The 18,738-nt window shown below is 30.6% G+C and overlaps 2 protein-coding genes across 4 annotated transcripts; one reads left to right on the top strand and one right to left on the bottom strand.

Annotated features, from left to right (window-relative positions):
- The first annotated feature begins 3,975 nt into the window (after positions 1 to 3,975).
- Positions 3,976 to 6,578, top strand: LOC11445017 (pentatricopeptide repeat-containing protein At5g19020, mitochondrial). The gene has a single exon (XM_024775576.2). It carries the CDS (start codon positions 4,064 to 4,066, stop codon positions 6,158 to 6,160), a length of 2,097 nt encoding a protein of 698 aa, XP_024631344.1. The 5' UTR covers positions 3,976 to 4,063; the 3' UTR covers positions 6,161 to 6,578.
- Positions 6,579 to 9,328: 2,750 nt separating this feature from the next.
- Positions 9,329 to 13,122, bottom strand: LOC11439816 (malate dehydrogenase 2, peroxisomal). 3 transcript variants are annotated; one of them, XM_039830318.1, is made up of 7 exons: positions 12,725 to 13,122; positions 12,183 to 12,239; positions 11,913 to 11,941; positions 11,427 to 11,516; positions 11,252 to 11,335; positions 9,832 to 10,968; positions 9,329 to 9,703 (listed from the first exon to the last, which is right to left on the bottom strand). In XM_039830318.1, the coding sequence occupies exons 1-6, from the start codon at positions 12,762 to 12,764 to the stop codon at positions 10,924 to 10,926; spliced, it is 345 nt and encodes a 114-aa protein (XP_039686252.1). In that variant the 5' UTR covers positions 12,765 to 13,122; the 3' UTR covers positions 9,329 to 9,703; positions 9,832 to 10,923. The 3 variants fall into 3 exon arrangements, with proteins under 3 accessions (XP_039686252.1, XP_039686253.1, XP_039686254.1); XM_039830319.1 differs by having other exon boundaries at positions 9,329 to 9,665; XM_039830320.1 differs by having other exon boundaries at positions 9,329 to 9,665; positions 10,706 to 10,968.
- Positions 13,123 to 18,738: the final 5,616 nt, after the last annotated feature.

The raw sequence follows: 18,738 nt of genomic DNA, 5'->3' as shown, positions 1-18,738 counted from the left end.
TATTTTAAGTTTTTTAATAAGAGAAAATAAAAGGAAAGAGTTAAAAAAAAATGTTCTCTTCAATTGTCTTGAAAAAGAAAGAAAATAAGAAGAAAAAACATCGAAAAAATAACATGAGTATTCTTATGTAAAAAAAAATTATTTTTATCTAATACCAACTCTTTGGTATAGTTTTTAAGGAAGAAAGTTTATATAGTGGCTCACATTGTTATTTTTCAACATTGTGATTGAAGTTTTGTTATGTATTTCAAAATTGTGATCATTAGTAATAAATTTGTTTAGTTCTGTTTTTGTAAGAAAAAACATGTGTTATTTCAAAATCCTATTACAATCAAGTTCTATTTTATTTATATTTTTGTTACAAACTCAAATTTTATTTTAGAAGTAAGTTACTTTTTACAAATTTTATTTTAGAAGTAAGCTACTTTTTATTTCCATAAAAAGACTCATTTTTAGAACTCTGAATTTTCGAACTTATATTATGTCTTCGTATGACCAAAAAGATTCGTTTAATAAAATACTAGTCATACCTTGTTTTTTTTTTTTTTTTGGTAATAGAAAGTCATATATCTCATTGATAAATGTGACAACAATACATATCACTAGATGCATGTCTATAATATTTTTATAGTTGTATATAGGTAAAATTTATTTTTAACTCCTTTGTGTTTAAAGTTTGTATAAGATTAATCTATTTATTTTAAAATTGGTTATTTATATTAATAAAAGTATGGATTAGTCTTTAAGTCAAAAAATATAGGGTTAATTAAGTTTTTGGTTCCTATAAATATCTGCAGTTTTATTTTTAGTTCCTATAAAAATAAATCACACTTTTTAGTCCCTACAAAATTTTCCGTTAGTGTTTTTAGTCCCTGTTAAATTAAAATTTGTTTAATTATGCTTAAACTTCTAAATTTTTGAAAGATTTTTTACTGACATGTTCATAACATCGTAAGACACTATTTTATAAAATCTTTTAGTTTTTTAACATGTAATGAATTAAATATGAATTTTTCTAAAAGTCAAATTTTTAAAATTATATTAATGAAAATTTGGACCTAATAATAAAATTTTAAACTATCTTTTTGCAGAGGAACTTTGTATAATGTTCTAAATAAGTATGTAAAAAATATGTTGAAAATTTAAAAGTTTAAGCACAATTAAGCAAATTCTAATTTTACAAGGACTAAAAGTATATGTTGGTCCCTCTTAAATTAGTTTTTTTTTAATTATACTTAAACTTTTATATTTTTAAATGATTTTTAACAGACATGTTAAGAATATTATAATAATCTCTTTCATAAAAAATTAGAATTTTTTAACATGTAATGAATTACATATAATTTTTTTTAAACGCCAAAAATTCAAGATAAACTTAACAAAAATTTGGACTTAAAAATAAAATTTTGAGCTAACTTATTGTGGAGGAACATTTTGTAATGTTTTAAACAAGTATGTAAAAAAATCATTAAAAAATTTAAAATTTTAAGCATAATTAAACAACATATAATTTAACAGAGACTAAAAACATTAACGGAAAATTTTTTAGGGACTAAAAAGTGTGATTTATTTTTATAAGGACTAAAAACAAGACTGCAGATATTTATAGGGACTAAAAATTTAATTAACCTTAAAATATATGTACCATTACAATATTTTCATCAAACTCAATTAAAAAGTGTTTATGCGAAAATTTATTCTAAGTTGACATGTAAATTTACCTTTCTCAAAACCAAGGTTAATTGGTGTTTTTTTTTTTTGACAAAAGGTTAATTGGTGTATTGTTTGGTTATAGTTTGAAACAAAAATCATCCAATTAATATTTTTAAAGAAAAAATCATTTCTCTCAAAAAAAAAAAAAAGAGAAAAAATCATTCAATTACTTGATTTATAATTTTGTTGATGAAATATTTATCGTTAAAATTATTATTGAGTTATTTATAAGTAATTATGTTCAGGGTCATAACCACTTTTTGGACTTTCCATCTCAATGTTAAAGATCATGCAAATAATTTTTTTACAAAGTTGTATAAAAAAAGCGATCAACTTGTAAAAAAAAAAGTAATCAAAAGACTAAATTGTCTGCTTTTAATATAGTATTGAAAACCGGCTCGGACCAGCCGGTCGAACCAGGAATCGGAAGGTACATCGGTTCGAGTCACATTTCAAATCAGTTATGTAATTAAACCGGTGTGAATCGGCTAGACTCGCCGAAAACCTATAAAAACCGATGACTCGGCCGGTTTTTCGAACCAATCCAGTTCAATATTTTTTTTAATATTTATTTTCATAATTAGCCATTAATTAGATCAATTAAGCAAGGATTAATGCTGATTAATAATAATTAATACTGATTCCACTCGAGTAAATGCTCTGACTTTTGTAGAAAATCCTAAAAATGAAAAAGTTGGGGCAAATGGGAGTCAAACCATGCACATTAAAATGGGTAGCAGGGAACATAACCACTGCAGCAACTGTTTATTTGAGTAATCATATGAAACATGTTATATGGCACTGTTTGGTAAGACATTTAAATTAGTTTATAGCTTATAAGTTCGTTTGACAAAAAAAGCTCTGTTTGGTAACACTTTTTCACCATGAGCTTATAGCTTATTTCACGAGCTTATAAGCTATTTTTCAGAAGCTATTCCAAGTAGCGTTTGAGCTTATAGCTTATAGCTTATAGCTTCTCACTTTTTCTTCCACTTTTACCGTTATTATTTCATCTAAATTCCATTTTTACCCACTACAATTTATTATAATATAGCTCCATAATAAATACCACTGTCTATTTTTTTTTTATAGAAAATATTACTAGTCCTTGTTAATAAATACACCATTCAGCTTTCTTTGTAATTCTCTGTATACAATATACCATTTTTTTTTTATACAGAACAATATACTAATAGTTTTTTTTAAGGAACAATATACTATTAGTGTTATTTTTTTACTCTATGGCTTTCGTTGTTATTTTTTTTATACAATATGCCTTACAAAAAATTGACGCAACGCAACAATATACCTTCAGTTTTTATTTATTTATATTTTTTATGAAAATATACCTTAGTGTTATGTTCTTTATTATTTTTTTAAGCTCACGGACATGTTCTTTATTCTTTGATTATTCTTTAAAAAATATACCATCAATTATGTTACATTTTAATGAAATTATACCTTTCATTATTTTAAAGTATTTTTAAAGAAAATTTAGATTATGAAATTACAAATACTTAAATATTATTTGATATGATTTTATTATAAATTAAGAATGCCCTTTATGTCATTTTACATTTATCAGCTAGTTGAACAACTAGTTTTACCAAACACTTTAGTTAGCTTATAAGCTATCAGTCATCAGCTATAAGCTATAAGCTATCAATCATCAGCTATCAGCTATAAGCTATAAGCTAGCTTATCAGCTATCCGCTATTTTTACCAAACAGAGCCATATATATATATATATATATATATTTAAATTTATTACATTTTCATATTATTAAGAGGTTTTCATATTATTAAGAGGTAAGAACATCCTTTTTCTTTTTCTTTTAAAAGAGCATTCATTAATAAATAATATTACACAATAATAATAATAAAAATATACAATTCATCTCTCCCCTCAAAAAAATATAAACTTCAAATATATTTTTAGAAAATCTACATATTATATTTATAATAATATATATACAAATCAAAATCTATTTTCTATCAACAAAATATAGCTATACAAATATTAATATACATATTATATGTTGTTTTTTTGTTTTTAAATGGCTAAATATTCGGTTTAATCTGGTTAAATATCTGTAAAAAATGAATCGTAAGACCGAGTTATTCAATTTAATCCGATTCAGTAATGCGGTTCAACGAATGACTCAGTACTTGACCATTAACCCAGTACCCTTACTGAGTCGATCACCGAACCAAGTTTTAAAACTATAGCTTTTATTATTAAAATATGTTTGTTAATTGCGGTTCAACCGCTCACAGATGTTCAACACACACGACAGACATAGAACCATCGAAGTTTAAATCTGATGGTCTCTCTTAACATCCCATCTTCATGTTCATCTCTTTGAGTCTCAGACTCAAATTCTCACCTTCTTCTCTTCCCTTTCATCTAAGACACATTTCCACTTCCACATTCACCAAACCCAATCCACAACACTTCATTCACATTTTCACCAATGCAAGAAACCACCAAAACCACCATGATTCCGAACTCGCATTGGTTTCCGCACTCAAATCATGTTCCTCCCTCTCCTTCATCTCACAAGGTCGCCAAATCCATTCGCTCATCTTCAAACTTGGACTCCATTTCAACACTTTCATTCAAAACAGCTTGATCAACATGTACGCAAAATGTGGTGATATTAAGAATGCCCAGTTGTTGTTTGATGGTTTTGCTACGTTGGATAGTGTTTCTTGTAATATAATGGTTTCTGGGTATGTGAGAAATGGTCAGATTGATAATGCACGTAAACTGTTTGATGTAATGCCTAATAAAGGTTGTGTTTCGTATACGACTATGATAATGGGTTTTGTTCAAAATGGATTCTTTCGTGAAGCGCTTGAGGTTTTTAAGGATATGAGAAGTTGTGGTGTTGTGCCGAATGATTTGACTTTGGTTAATGTGATATCTGCTTGTTCGCATTTGGGTGAAGTTTTGAATTGTCGTATGGTTCATGGTTTGGTTGTTAAGATGTTTGTTGTCGGGTTGGTTATTGTTTCGACGAATTTGATGCATGCATATTGTCTTTGTTCGGGTGTGAGGGAAGCGAGGAGGTTGTTTGATGAGATGCCTGAGAGGAATTTGGTTACGTGGAATGTGATGTTGAATGGATATGCGAAGACGGGACTTGTTGACGAGGCTAGAGAGTTGTTTGATGGGATTTGTGATAAAGATGTGATTTCTTGGGGGACGATGATTGATGGTTATATTCAAAAGGGTCGTTTGCGTGAAGCTTTGGAGATTTATCGTGCAATGCTGCAAACTGGACACGGACCTAATGAAGTTATGATAGTGAATTTGGTTTCAGCATGTGGTCGTGGGACTGCAATTGTTGATGGTTGGCAATTGCATGGAACAGTTGTTAAGAGAGGCTTTGATTGTTATAATTTTATACAGACTACAATTATCTATTTTTATGCAGCTTGTGGGATGATGGACCTTGCTTGTTTGCAATTTGAAGTGGGTGTAAAGGATCACTTAGAATCATGGAATGCTCTTACCGCTGGATTCATAAAAAATGGAATGATGGATCATGCATTGAAAACCTTTGATAAGATGCATGTAAGAGATGTGTTTTCATGGAGTACCATGATTTCTGGCTATGCACAATCTGAACATCCCAAAATGGCTCTTGAGCTTTTCCATAAAATGTTAGCCGGGGGGATCAAACCAAACGAAGTAACCATGGTGAGTGTATTCTCTGCAATTGCCACATTAGGTACATTGCAGGAAGGAAAATTGGCCCATGAATATATGCGCAGTGAATCCATTCCTTTTAATGACAATTTGCGTGCTGCTCTGATTGATATGTATGCAAAATGTGGGAGCATTAACTCTGCCCTTCAATTTTTCAATCAGATTCGAGATGAAGTCTCTTCTGTGTCACCATGGAATGCAATTATATGCGGGTTAGCCTCGCATGGACATGCAAGTATGTGCCTAGAGGTTTTTTCTGATATGCAGAGGTTCCATATTAAACCAAATCCAATTACATTTATTGGAGTCCTAAGTGCTTGTTGCCATGCCGGTTTGGTGGAGTCTGGAAAGAGAATATTTAAAACCATGAAAAGCGCATATAATGTGGAACCAGATATCAAACATTATGGTTGTATGATTGATATTTTGGGGAGAGCTGGGCTATTAGAAGAAGCCGAGGAGATGATAAGGAGCATGCCAATGGAGGCCGATATTGTGATATGGGGAACTTTATTAGCAGCATGTAGAACTCATGGAAATGTTAACATAGGAGAGAGGGCTGCAGAGAATTTGGCGAGATTGGCGCCTTCTCATGGTGGAGGCAAAGTTCTCCTATCAAACATATATGCAAACGCGGGCAAGTGGGAGGAGGTATCATTTGTAAGAAGTGTCATGCAAGGTCAGACAATGGATAGAGAACCTGGCTACAGTGGTTTTGTCGCCGGTAGTTAAAGGGGTTTCAATGTACTTACATTTTTTTAACTTTAATTAAGGATGAAGATGCTGATCTTCTAGCATGAAAAGTTTTTAGATATCATCATACAATCAGGTTTCATACACTATCTAGAAGTACTCGATAGGCCTTAAAGTGATATATTCTAGAACCTAGAAAGTGCAAATAAGGCAATACGCGTTTTTCTTCCTTGTCTCCTGTAATTGCTTTAGCTTCTAATATCTTCATGATTCTAGCTGTTATATAGTTTAGCATAGATGCTTTTGTTTTTCTATTTTCTTCCTCCTTTAGATCTTCATCCCACAAGCAGCTATTAACTAATACTATGTGTTGGTGAATGGTGAGTTAAAGCTGTTTGTTTTGACTTCTGAGATTAAGTTCTAAGTGAAGCTAAAATTTCTGATTTTTTCCTTAGAATCATAGCTTCTCCTCTCTTTACTATCCATATAAGGCTTTTGTACAGATTAATTAACATCTTCTGAAGTAATCAAATTTTTGTTTTAAGTCATGATGTCTTTTAGTACATTATTTTCAAAATTATGGGGCTTTTTATCTGAGGAAAGATATAAATGAAAGATCTTAGAGTTCTTAGAACACTCCCTATAGAAATATAATGAAAGATAGTTAAACATTTATGTAGATGCAGGATCTGATCTAGACAGAATGTCTGGGAGCAGTGGTGTTATAAGGTAATTAAAGGTAGACAGAATGTCTTGATTTATGCATATTTTCTAGAAACACTCATTTGTTATTATTATGATATTCAAAATTTGAAAGGGACAAGGCTACTGATACAAAACGAGGAAGTGCTATGAAAGGTCAAGGATGATGTCATGAAAGTTTTATTATGATGCTCAGGTCCTGTTTTGGTCTACATGTAAAATAATTGTCAAAATCATAGACACGTGCAGCTTATGAATGATGGCCGCAATAGATTTTGAACATGATTTAGAGCTGATGGTATTATAAAATTCTTTCCTGGCTTAGAATTCATTTAGAACATGAAGACTGTTATGAATAAATGAAAATATGATGTGGATGTCCATTGTCCCTAGACCTTCTATATTCCTTAACTACTATGATTAAATGACTTTATTGATATTTAGTCTCATAGCTCTTCATGTAATTAGAAGACGCAACTTTTGTATCCTATAAATAGGACCTACATTGTCATGTAAAGACATAATTGAGAAGCAATACAATACACTCTTAGTACGTGTTTGTTGCGGCGGTGGAAATAGAAAAAAACGCCGTTTGCACAAAAGCTACAAATGGTAGCTTCTTTATTTTCACTTTCAAAATGCCTCGGGATGCGGAAAATGCTAATACACCGCTGTACCAAACAGGTTATTAGAGCACCCATATCCATGCCACTCATATGGGTAGTATAAATGGGTCCCACCTAATATTTTATATTACTTCACACTTTTCAATTATTTAAACCACTTGAACCGTCATAATATTCCTAAAGGGCTCAAAGCCCTCCAGCAGGACCAAATCCACATTATTCATCACTTCGCCTTGTTCCAAGCCTCGTGCTTGGGGGGCTGTGGACCGTCATAATATTCCTAAGGGCTTAAAAGCCCTCCAGAAGGGTTTAGGCGCCCTATAGAAGGGACTTTGGAGGTCTAGGCGCGTCCTCCTCAGGACGCCGTCCACCTCGGCTTCTAGAAACCTCTAGAAGTCGCCCTAAACCGCCTAAATGAGCTAAAAAGACTAAAAACCCTGCTTTCTTAGAGCTTAAGTCACGCAGGAAAAAGCCCATTAGCAGGCTATAAATAACCCTCTTGAGATCATTCTCAGAAGATCCGATATTCAGTTTAAAAACCCTAATCTACGATTCTTAGCCCTAGAATCCTTACCGTACTTTTTCTGCAAGTACACCACTCATTTACATTTTTCAAATATCCATACAACTCATCCAAAACTCTAAAATGGGTCCCACAAAATTCATACCGACCAATCACAACTCAAAAGTATGTGTCCTTTTTAATTTATATATTATTTTATCCCAACAAAGGGCTTAAGACACGGTAGTAGAGTTTGGCAACGGTGGCCATTTTGAAACTGCTTTGATAAGCCAAACATCAATGCTTTTCTGACACAGTGGCTTTATTTGCACTTAAGACACCACAAAATTCAACCGATAATTATGCTCTTATGTTCTCTCTTTGTTTCTTTCTCTCTATTTTTATATACTTTATAATATCTAGCAATGCTTTGGATTAATTTCATAACACGTTATCAGCACGAAACTCTAATTGGCTGAGATTCGAAAACTTGGAGCATATCGTATTGTGCATGAGAAATTGTCAGGTAATTTTTATGATTACTAGACAATCGACCCGTGCGTCGCACGGGTCCGACCAGTTAAAACATACGCAAATAAGTTACACATCATATAATTCGTTTATATGAATAGGTCAATGTTTACGGTTTAAACAACTTGCAAAGTGATATACCATATTAGAAGATTGTTATAAAATGACTCAAGAATTTTCACACAAAAATATTCTCAAAGAAGTTTCTTTAAAAGAAGTTTTTCTCAACTAAAGGTTCTCTAGAGTGTATATCAAACAAAAATATTCTCCAAAATGTTTCACGCGCAGACAAATATCGACAATCATGTTACTATTGCATATACAGATACACATGTGCATGGTAATAGATAGCATCAAATGAAGATTGGAAGTTGCCATACACTAAAGCATCATTGCGGAATGCACATTGCACATTTATCAAGCCAACCCTTTATATATTATAGCTTAATCTTTTTGAGCCACACTCCATACTACAATCAAGACATATAACTTTAGTCACATTTAAATAAATGTGACTGTTAAATTACTGTGCAGAAATACTCATGTTAGCCTTATTGTATTTAATTTTGCAGTTAACAATAAGCTAAGTGTCTGGCTGCCACTATGTAGTCTAAACAATGCTAATATGTCAAAATGGCGTGAAAAAGAAGAGCTAAAAATTAACTTTATTTTTGTTTGGTTATACCCAAACAAACAGGCCCATAGTCATCGATATTGTAGCTGTAGTGTATGAATAGAACTAATCTGACTTAAGTTAACGAAAATATACTTTTCATTAGCATTTATAAACTCAAAATAATCAAACATGATAACTTTAACAATAGATATTCATTGTAGACAAAGTCATCTGTTTAAAGATAAGTTAACATTGTCAAACGCAAAAACAAACAAAAAGAATGCAATGCTTGCATGATAGTTCATAAAATTGATGAAAATAACAACGGTACTAAATATTAATTTGATTGCTATGAAAGCAATCACTCTAGTAATGTAATGTAAAGAAGTCCAATGTAGCCCCAAAGCAATTGATCCAATCTTTACCACTTTCCCGTGCACTATAGCTTTCTTGCATATAAGCATTTCCAATATCCTCCAAATTTGGTAGTCTTGTTCTCAGGATCAAACTCCAAAAGCATACTCAAAAAATGACCGGATCATCAATCAAATCTAAATCTTTGCAACCCTTGTGGATGATACAGTTAATCCATCATAAGTGAAAGTCTAATTTAAAAAGAAAAAAAAGTTCTGGTATAATAGCATGGATAAGTATAAACTAAAACTAACTTATAAGAAACACACTGTACAGGAAAAAAAATCAATTATATTATAACTTAAATTTCATTACTTACCAAAAATCAAGAGCTAACAGCAGATGAATCCAACCATTTGACGACGGAATAATTAAAATTTGTGGGGTCATAGTGGTAAGCAATTGATGCAGTAATACCAGAAAATCTAGGTTCAACATCATGTCCATAAACAATAATCACAAAAATTCTTGGGTGAACACATACCAATGTAATCCTCACCAAATTTCAAATTATAAGTGTTGTTAAGTTCATTCACGCCATGAGTTAAACATAATTTTTCATTCTTCTTATGAACCATGATCTCAAATTGATTGAGTGCAGCATCAATCAACATTATATACCGATATAACTCATAACCAATTTCCTTAATTAGCATAGGTCCTAAGTCTACAATAGGCTATAAAAAGCAATATATGACACATCTTAGCAGATTACATTGTAAAATGATTTTTTTTTATTTACAAAAAATGATGCATAAAACGATAACAGAATTTCCTATAAAGCGGCCTAAAAAATTCAACTGCTTTATACCATTATTAACGTCATTCCAAATCCAATCAAAGCCAGTTTCGACTAAAATACTTAGCAACAACCTAATAAAAAGTAGGAGTATACTTATCAATAACGTCCATTTTACTCCAACCAATAAAAAATTCTGAAAGGGAACAGTACACAACATAATTGTTTATCGTTGCGGCTGATTTTAGATTTGAAAAAAAAAAAAAAAAAAACTGTACATAATCACTACGATATACTTTCAGAAATATAATCTTCTTCTGAACACCAAATATAAAAAACTCAATGTCACAATAACACAAAATGCCTTCGAGTTTTCCGTTTGAGACTCATATATCAAGATCTTATAGATATATTAGAGAAAGAAGCAAACAACAAAAAGATGAAACATATATACCTCTCAAACTATGACGGGCATGTGCAGTATCAGATCTTAATAAATTACACTCACGTTATATAGCGTCATATATCCAACCCAGCAACTACCTCTTTCTCTTCCTTCCCTTCAAGAATCTCACATGGCTTTTCAAGCCAATTATAATAGGCAACTAACTTATCAACATTTCTGTCCTTCATCCCTTCATCACCTTCCTCACATTCCTCCATCAATTGACTCTACATCTTGTGGTTGTTTCTTGTTCTCATGAATATTTGCCAAAGCTGAAACAAAAATCAAAACAACAACCATAAGTAACAAACAAAAACGTCGTAAAATACAAAGCAAAACATTATGAGCAAGCACAAAAACAGGCCTCATCTCATAACTAAAGCTCAAAACTTTTCTATACATCACTTTTCATGGTCAAGGCATTGAAGGGGTTGTTCAGATTTCCATAAAAAAAAAAAAGAATCATAGGTTTAAGGACATGATATCTAAGAAGTTTGTCCTTCTAATACTCCAATCACATATTAGGTGATAAACTTATTACTTATATAACATTACCTCAACAACTTCTGTTCCACCATTTTGAATGCGATTTGTCAGGTATTCGGTTTCTTCTGCAGTGAAGCTACTGGGAGACTTAGCCTTTAAAAACCAAGTTTGAAGAAGGTTAAGTGACTTGTTTAAGGATGACATCATTTTTAAGTAAGGAAGTATCAAGTATCCTTTACAAAACCTGTGATAAAAGAGGCAATATTGTGACTCCTGCATGACCTCCTACCACAGGAACATCAACTTCTCTTGGATCAACACCAAGTACCTCTGCCTGCAAGAGAAAAGGAAAGTACACCGCATTTACTCATATTATAGTAAGAAGGAAATTCAATTATGAGATAGAAGAGGAAAGCTATGCTTACCACAAAAGTATTATATACTTATGATTGTGTCATTTTCAATAATTATGTCAACTTGTGATGGAGAAAAAAGAACTCATCCATAATTCAACTCAATACATATGAAGCAAAGCAGTTGACATGCTTAAAAGTTCAAAGCAAAATGAATCATTATAAAAATGGTGTTAAGCAAATGATGTTCAGAACCAAATGCAAATTACATTTCAGATTTCTCGTCAATTTAGGAAAGAATACGTCTTGATAAAATTTAGGAAAGAATATGTCTTGACAAAAAATCAGAAACATACAAATTTAGAAAGGAAACGTACATCCAATTTGTATAAATACTGAATCATATCTGAAATGAAACAGGGAGTCTTAAAATTAAAAATCTTCAATAGTTAAGTGTTATCACATTTGCATTGAGGAATTCAAGACATCACAAATCAAACCTACACAAAAGAAAGAAAGAAAGACAACACAATCATAAAGAGTCAACTAATGGTGTGATATTAAAATTCAGAACATTCATTAGAACCTTGAAACGTTCAGATTCATTAGAACATTCATTATCAATTTTGGACACTAAAGTTCAATACCTGTGCTCTTTTTCTCTTGATTCAAGTAACTATAACTGTGTGGACCTTCATTAGAACCTACAAATTAAAAAAAAAAACAAAAAGTTCAGAACATTAAAAGGTAAGAATTAAAATAAAAAAACGTTCAGAAATTCATCCATAATTCAAGTAGAAGAACATAAACAAAGAAGTAGCATGATTGCAAGGTATTGAATTGAGACTGAAACACAGAGAAAGTAACGATTACAAAAACTAACAATGAAAAAAAGAAAAAAAAAACTATTCTAACAATGAAGAAAAAGCTGTAATTCACACAATCACATATCAAAATCAACTATAATTTACACAAAATTCACACCCTAATGTCAAATTCAAAATTAGCAAAATTTACACAAAATTGATAATCAAACCATTTTGGCTATACTGTAATTGATAATCAATGATAATTTACACAAAATCAATGAAAAACTATAATTCAAACCCTAATGTCAAATTCAAAATTAGCAAAATTCACACAATCAATATGAACATGAAACATGAATCGGTGGGAGAAAGTGAGTTACCGGTGACAATTACGAAGGTCATTTGTTGTTGCGGCGGCATTTGCGGAGTCGGCGAGATGTGCGTGGATCAGTGCGACAAATAAATTTTTCGGCGGCAATCTGTGTTCATAATGGAGAGAGAGCTATCAGAGTTTGGTAGATGGAAGAAAGAGATCGGAGATCGTGACCCATAAGGGAGGCTTGGAGGAGAAAGAGAGAAGAAGCAGCCATGGTTTTGGGAGAAAATGTGTGAGAGAAAAGGGGGAGAGTTGCAGAAGAATCGTAGATAGAGAGAGGAGGGTCTGAAAATGGGGTGACTTTCTCTGATTAAATAAAAAATGGCCGTGTGAGGGGAGAGAGAGAACAAAAGGAAAGAAAATAAGTTTGTTTCGTTCAGATGGCTTTGCATGAAAAGTAGGGTGTTTTGTTAGGTTAATTGGGAAATAGGAGATTAGGTCCGATTTGTTTCAACAAAAAAATAGGATTAATAGGTTAAACATGACACAATCAAGCATTAGGGTTAAAACGGTAAAATTAATGCATTAGGGTTAGGTTAAAATTAGGGCAACAATAAGCTTACTTGTTAACTTTAATATATAAGAAGATGTGAGCAATGATATTAATCTTTTTGACAAAAACCATAGTAAACTAGAAATACATACTATTGTTTCTTTTTCTTTTTTTGGGTTCGAAAATCATTATATATTAGATTCATCTCCTAATCATGTGCACATTTAAAACATGAGTTCCTCCATAAAAGAGAACCTTTTTGATTTTTTGATCCCCTTTATATATATTTGTGTTAACGTGTTCTGTTCCTACTACTGGAAAGTGTGGATATTTGATGCTTTCATGATTTACTTGTTTGCTATAAAGGGATTTTTTATTTAGCTGATTCTTGTTGAAAATGTATTCAATCAATCTTAACCCGAATAAAGTATGTGATATGTCTATGTTCAAGCCAAGAGAAACTTGATGAAGAAGTATGTATTCCCTGATACCAAAATTTGAGTCTATCAATCTTTTTGACTTAAGATAGCCATGTTTGATGTAATATTTCATTCCTAGTTTACACTGTCTGCATAGGTGGCTTGATCTTTTTGTTAGTTTGATGGGAACCAAGAATTAAATGGACCTGATAATGATCCATTAGTTTACAACCCAACTAAACCTCCCATTTGGAGTGTTTATTTTAATATTCTTGGAGAAGAAAGTATACGGATAGAAAATGACTTATGATTCACTTATGCGTAGTTATGTATTTATGAATTGTTTTAAGACATATTTACGAGTTCTTGATGATTATGAAGATCATGTGCATTATAATTCTTGAAGAAGAAACAAATTAAGATTAAAGCATCCTAAAAGGATTGCAAGCAAACAAATTTTTATCATTGTTTATGAAGGTTTAAGATATATATAGTTCTTGAAGAACTAAATATTTAATATCAAACATCCTTTAAGGATAACAAAAATTATGATCTTCTTTGATGTTGATAGAGATTTATGGTTGAAAATAAAACATATTTTATCTTTGTATAATTTTTAAAATGAAAGTATTGAAGTGTTACACGTTGAGTATGTAATATATAGTTCTTGAAGAACTAAAATTTAATATTAAAGCATCCTTAAAGGATTGCTCAAAGAATGATTTTTCCCCCGTTATTTATAAAGATTTGAGATATAGTTCTAGAAGAACTAATAACTTAATATCAAGCATTCGTGAATGATTGCATAATAAAACTATTGTAATTTCCTTTGTCATTGTTGATAGAGGTTTGTGTTTGAGTTCCTGAAGAACAACACATTTAAAACTTGGTATTTATAAGATCTATTTGATTTATAAAAATAAAAGAGAGAAATATATTGTCATTCGAAATGCTCCTGAAGTAGCAAAATAAGTGAGTATCTTCAAGAATATTTTTGAAAGATTAGTCACATTTGTATTTGAATAAAGAGTGGCTCTTGATCAAAATGGTGAAATGTTACATTGAACGTCATTCCCAGAAGTGAATGGTTCATACTATTAGTTTCATATAACCAATGTTGTGGTTATGAAAATTAGTGTTTGATCAATGATTTTCTTGATACGATCATATTTCTATTATATGGATTGAAACGTGCAATATTGTTTTCTTATTCTACGATCAAAGTTTGGTTATGGTTTTCTTCTTTCTTATTGCATAAGACTTCTAGAAGACCTGAATTACAAGGTAAGTAAGCACAAACTCTTTTCTACATAATTCTTGAAAACATCTTATATGAGTTAGTTCTCTTATTTACTCCTAAATCCTTTAAGATTATTTTACGTTAGATATGTACATTTTCTTTTGAAATAAATTTATTTGATCTTGATGTTACATATAATATAAACTTTGGAGATGTCAAACTTTAAAAATATATTATATTGATAGTTTGTGTTGCCTAACTACTCACAGGAGAAATGTGTATGATTTATAAAGTTTTATTTGTTGGAAAAATTGTGTTTAGTTCTTTTTTATATTTGATTTATCTATGATAATGCAAAAGATGATTCAAGGCTTTAGAATATTTATTATATAATTTCATTTGAACATAATTATTTTGTTGATTGTTATTGTTTCAAATGGATTAAAATAAATTAATCATATATTATTGTAAACTAGATGTTTATGTTTACAAATCATGTTTCAAAATGTCCACTCTGAGTGTATTAAACAATCCCTGAAGAATTGCTTAAATAATGATTCATTTTGATCAATTGTGATATATTTCCCGAAGAACTGCAAGATCAATGAAGACTCTTGAAGAGTTGTAATATTGTTACATGAAGGAACAAAGTTACACATTAAGATTGAATTATATTAATCTAAATCTCATAAAAATTCAATGAGTTTTAAGATAGTCGTCTAAATGGATATCATATTAAAAAAAAAAAATGGAGATATTAAATATCTCTATATCTCGAGAAAATAAGTGTAGTGGAAAAGTTATTTTTGTCCTTGATTTGATTGCACTTATATTAGTGCAATGGAAGCACATATTATTGTAAACTAGAAATTTACAAATTGTTGGCAAGATCGGTTGGGTTATCCCGGATCTATTATGATGCAAAAACTAGATAAAAAAAAATAGAAATTATTGTGTCAACAAATTTAACTAAGAGTTTATTTTAAGATCTTTTCAGAAAGCATTTGATAAGTATCATTTGTCAATTGATATTGAATAACCGGTAGCATATGCTCATAAAAATGGATTTGAAGATCCATTCTTTAGACGTCTAAAGTTAATTGTATAGTTGATACTTATGAGAGTATGCCTTATAAACTCTATTTTGGTTATGAGATCATGTCTTATAAACTCAATTTTGGGAATAAACAAGTTGTTGAGATATTGATTTGCATCAAGCCAACACAATACTTTATATAAGTTCTCCCCTTAATTTATCATTGATTTTAGGTTCACAACCTAATATTTCTCATCTAAGTGGATGTTTGGATGTGTTGTGAATATCACAATTGCTCCAATATAATGCACTACGATAAATCTCGGAAGAATATTGAGAAAAATATTTGATATGAATCTCCATCTATCATTAATTGTATTGAGCCAACTTATTTACAGCCTAGTAGTCTGATTATCAATTGATGGATCAATTTTTCCAATATTAGGGGGAGATAATAAGCAGCTGAAAATGTGAACCTGAAGTTCAATAAATTATTTGAAAGGAAATATTATTGTCCCGTCTTGATCCTCAAGCTATAACTCATTTGCAAAGGTAAATATCAAATATCAGCTGCTAATGCTCCAAATGAAATAGATGTCCTTGTTGGATAATCTAATATGCAAATGAGTCTCAACTGTGCCTGAAGCAAGAAGCATGGTAGATCAATCGGTTCCAAATATAAAAATCCTCGAATAAGAAAAGGAGTTTAAAGGAATGATAACCCAAACAAGGATATAAAAACTTAAAGTGTTTTATGACATAATTGATTTATTTGTTCCAGAAGAACTAATCAGGTACCTGAAACTTATAAAATATTGATAAATTATGTCATGAAAGAAAGATCTCAATGGAATGAGATGGAACCGAAATGAAGTCAACGTCAACGTATTTTTGAATATAATACAGCACTATATGTGATAAGTAATAATGAGGATCATGAATTCAAGTCTATTAAAGATTATAGAAAAGGAAAATATATGCAGATCGAAAAGAGAAAGTTCTAGTGAAATCAAACTCTTTGGACCAGTTGTCCGCACACTCGAAGATGTGAAGTTAAATGGATATGTATGATTTTTTCCACGAAAGGGAATTAGAATGGTAAAATAAATATATATAGAGTTTGATATGTTCACCTGAAGTGAATTGGTCAATTTGTCTACCATTTATTTTTAAGAGACATATATTCTTTAAAGACATATTCACTAGAAGTGAATTCAAGATTTTTTTTTTGATTAAGTTCAGTAGCACATGAAAGACTCAAATTATATGAAAGATGAGCTACAATGTGAATCACTTGATAGTGATATATGAAACTCCCTGAAGGGTTTCATTTACGTAATACATACTCTCAAAATTATTGAAAAGATGATACCATTTGTCCATTTTAAGGATTTGAAATGAATTCATTATAGTCGATTTTATGATAATAGTATAAAATATTAGAAATCTTGAAGATATTCTAAAATTTGTTATTATATAAATGTTGATATGGACAAATCTAATTAATTATATCTTAGAATGATTGTGATGTCACTTGATGTGATTAAAATCATGTACTCAAGAAAATTATGAACAATTTAAATTGGTCAAGTGAGGACACTAATGTATTTTGCTTATTATTTATATATCGTGGTATACAATTTGTACCTTAGAGGAAGAACAACATCATTCAATCGTTCGAAAATGCTAACACCACATTAAGGAAGTGGAGAATGCTCTTTATTAAAGATTAAGATTTTATACATACAAGAAACTTGCGGTTTTCAAATTTTAAAAGGAGGTTCTTTCAACAACCCAATATGAAGATATCTCATGAGCTGCTAATTTGGAGAAGAGTATGGAAATAGATCATATCTTTCTACAGAGTCACCGCCAAGTAAATATTTTGAGTAACCAGTGTAAAAGATTATTGAAATTTCTTCCTTGTTTTTATGAGGGGGAGACAAAAATGTGTTATGTAGTCTTTTTCCCTTAACCATGATTTTATCCCACTGGATTTTCCTGGTAAGGTTTTTAATGAGGCAGATTAAGACACAAAAGGTTGTTGTACTCTTTTTCCTTCACTAGAATTTTTTTCTCATTGAGTTTTTTTCTAGTAATGTTTTAATGAGGCACACATCCTTCATGGACATCCAAGGGGGAGTGTTATGAATAAATTAATTGAAAAATGATGTGGATGTCCATTGTCCCTAGACCTTCTATATTTCTTAACTAATATGACTAAATGACTTTATTGATATTTAGTCTCATGGCTCTTCATGTAATTGAAAGTTACAACTTTTGTATTCTATAAATAGGACCTACATTACCATATAAAGACATACTTGAGAAGCAATACAATATACTCTTATATTCTCTCTTTATTTCTTTCTCTCTATTCTTATATAATTTATAATATTTAATAATGCGTTGAATTAATTTCATAGACAATTCTAATTATCTCGTCTTGAAGTTGCAATTTTGGATAGAAGTTTAACTTCTTCGGTTGACATTATCTTATATATATGGTGAAGAATATTATTTATAGGAGACTTATATCCGTTGTCAACATGCAAGTTCAAAGTTGATCATAGGCTACTTAATATGATTATTATTACCATTGTACTTGCAAGCTTCTCTATTGGTCATCGTACACGTGGCATAGTTGTAGTTTGTATTCCATGTTACAAAGATTAGACGTGGCAATGTCCAATTAAACTTGAGAAATTGTCTTATGGCAAAAATACTAAGCAAGTATTCAGACGATATATGTTAAAAAAATTAAGAGTTCTGTTAACGAATGTCCTCGAAAATTTTAAATTTAAAAATTATTTTTTTGAAAGTTAAATAT

The sequence above is a fragment of the Medicago truncatula genome, chromosome 2, assembly GCF_003473485.1.
Source record: "Medicago truncatula cultivar Jemalong A17 chromosome 2, MtrunA17r5.0-ANR, whole genome shotgun sequence".
In the NCBI taxonomy this organism is placed as follows: Eukaryota; Viridiplantae; Streptophyta; class Magnoliopsida; order Fabales; family Fabaceae; genus Medicago; species Medicago truncatula.
This window is presented reverse-complemented; position numbering and strand designations above follow the sequence as displayed.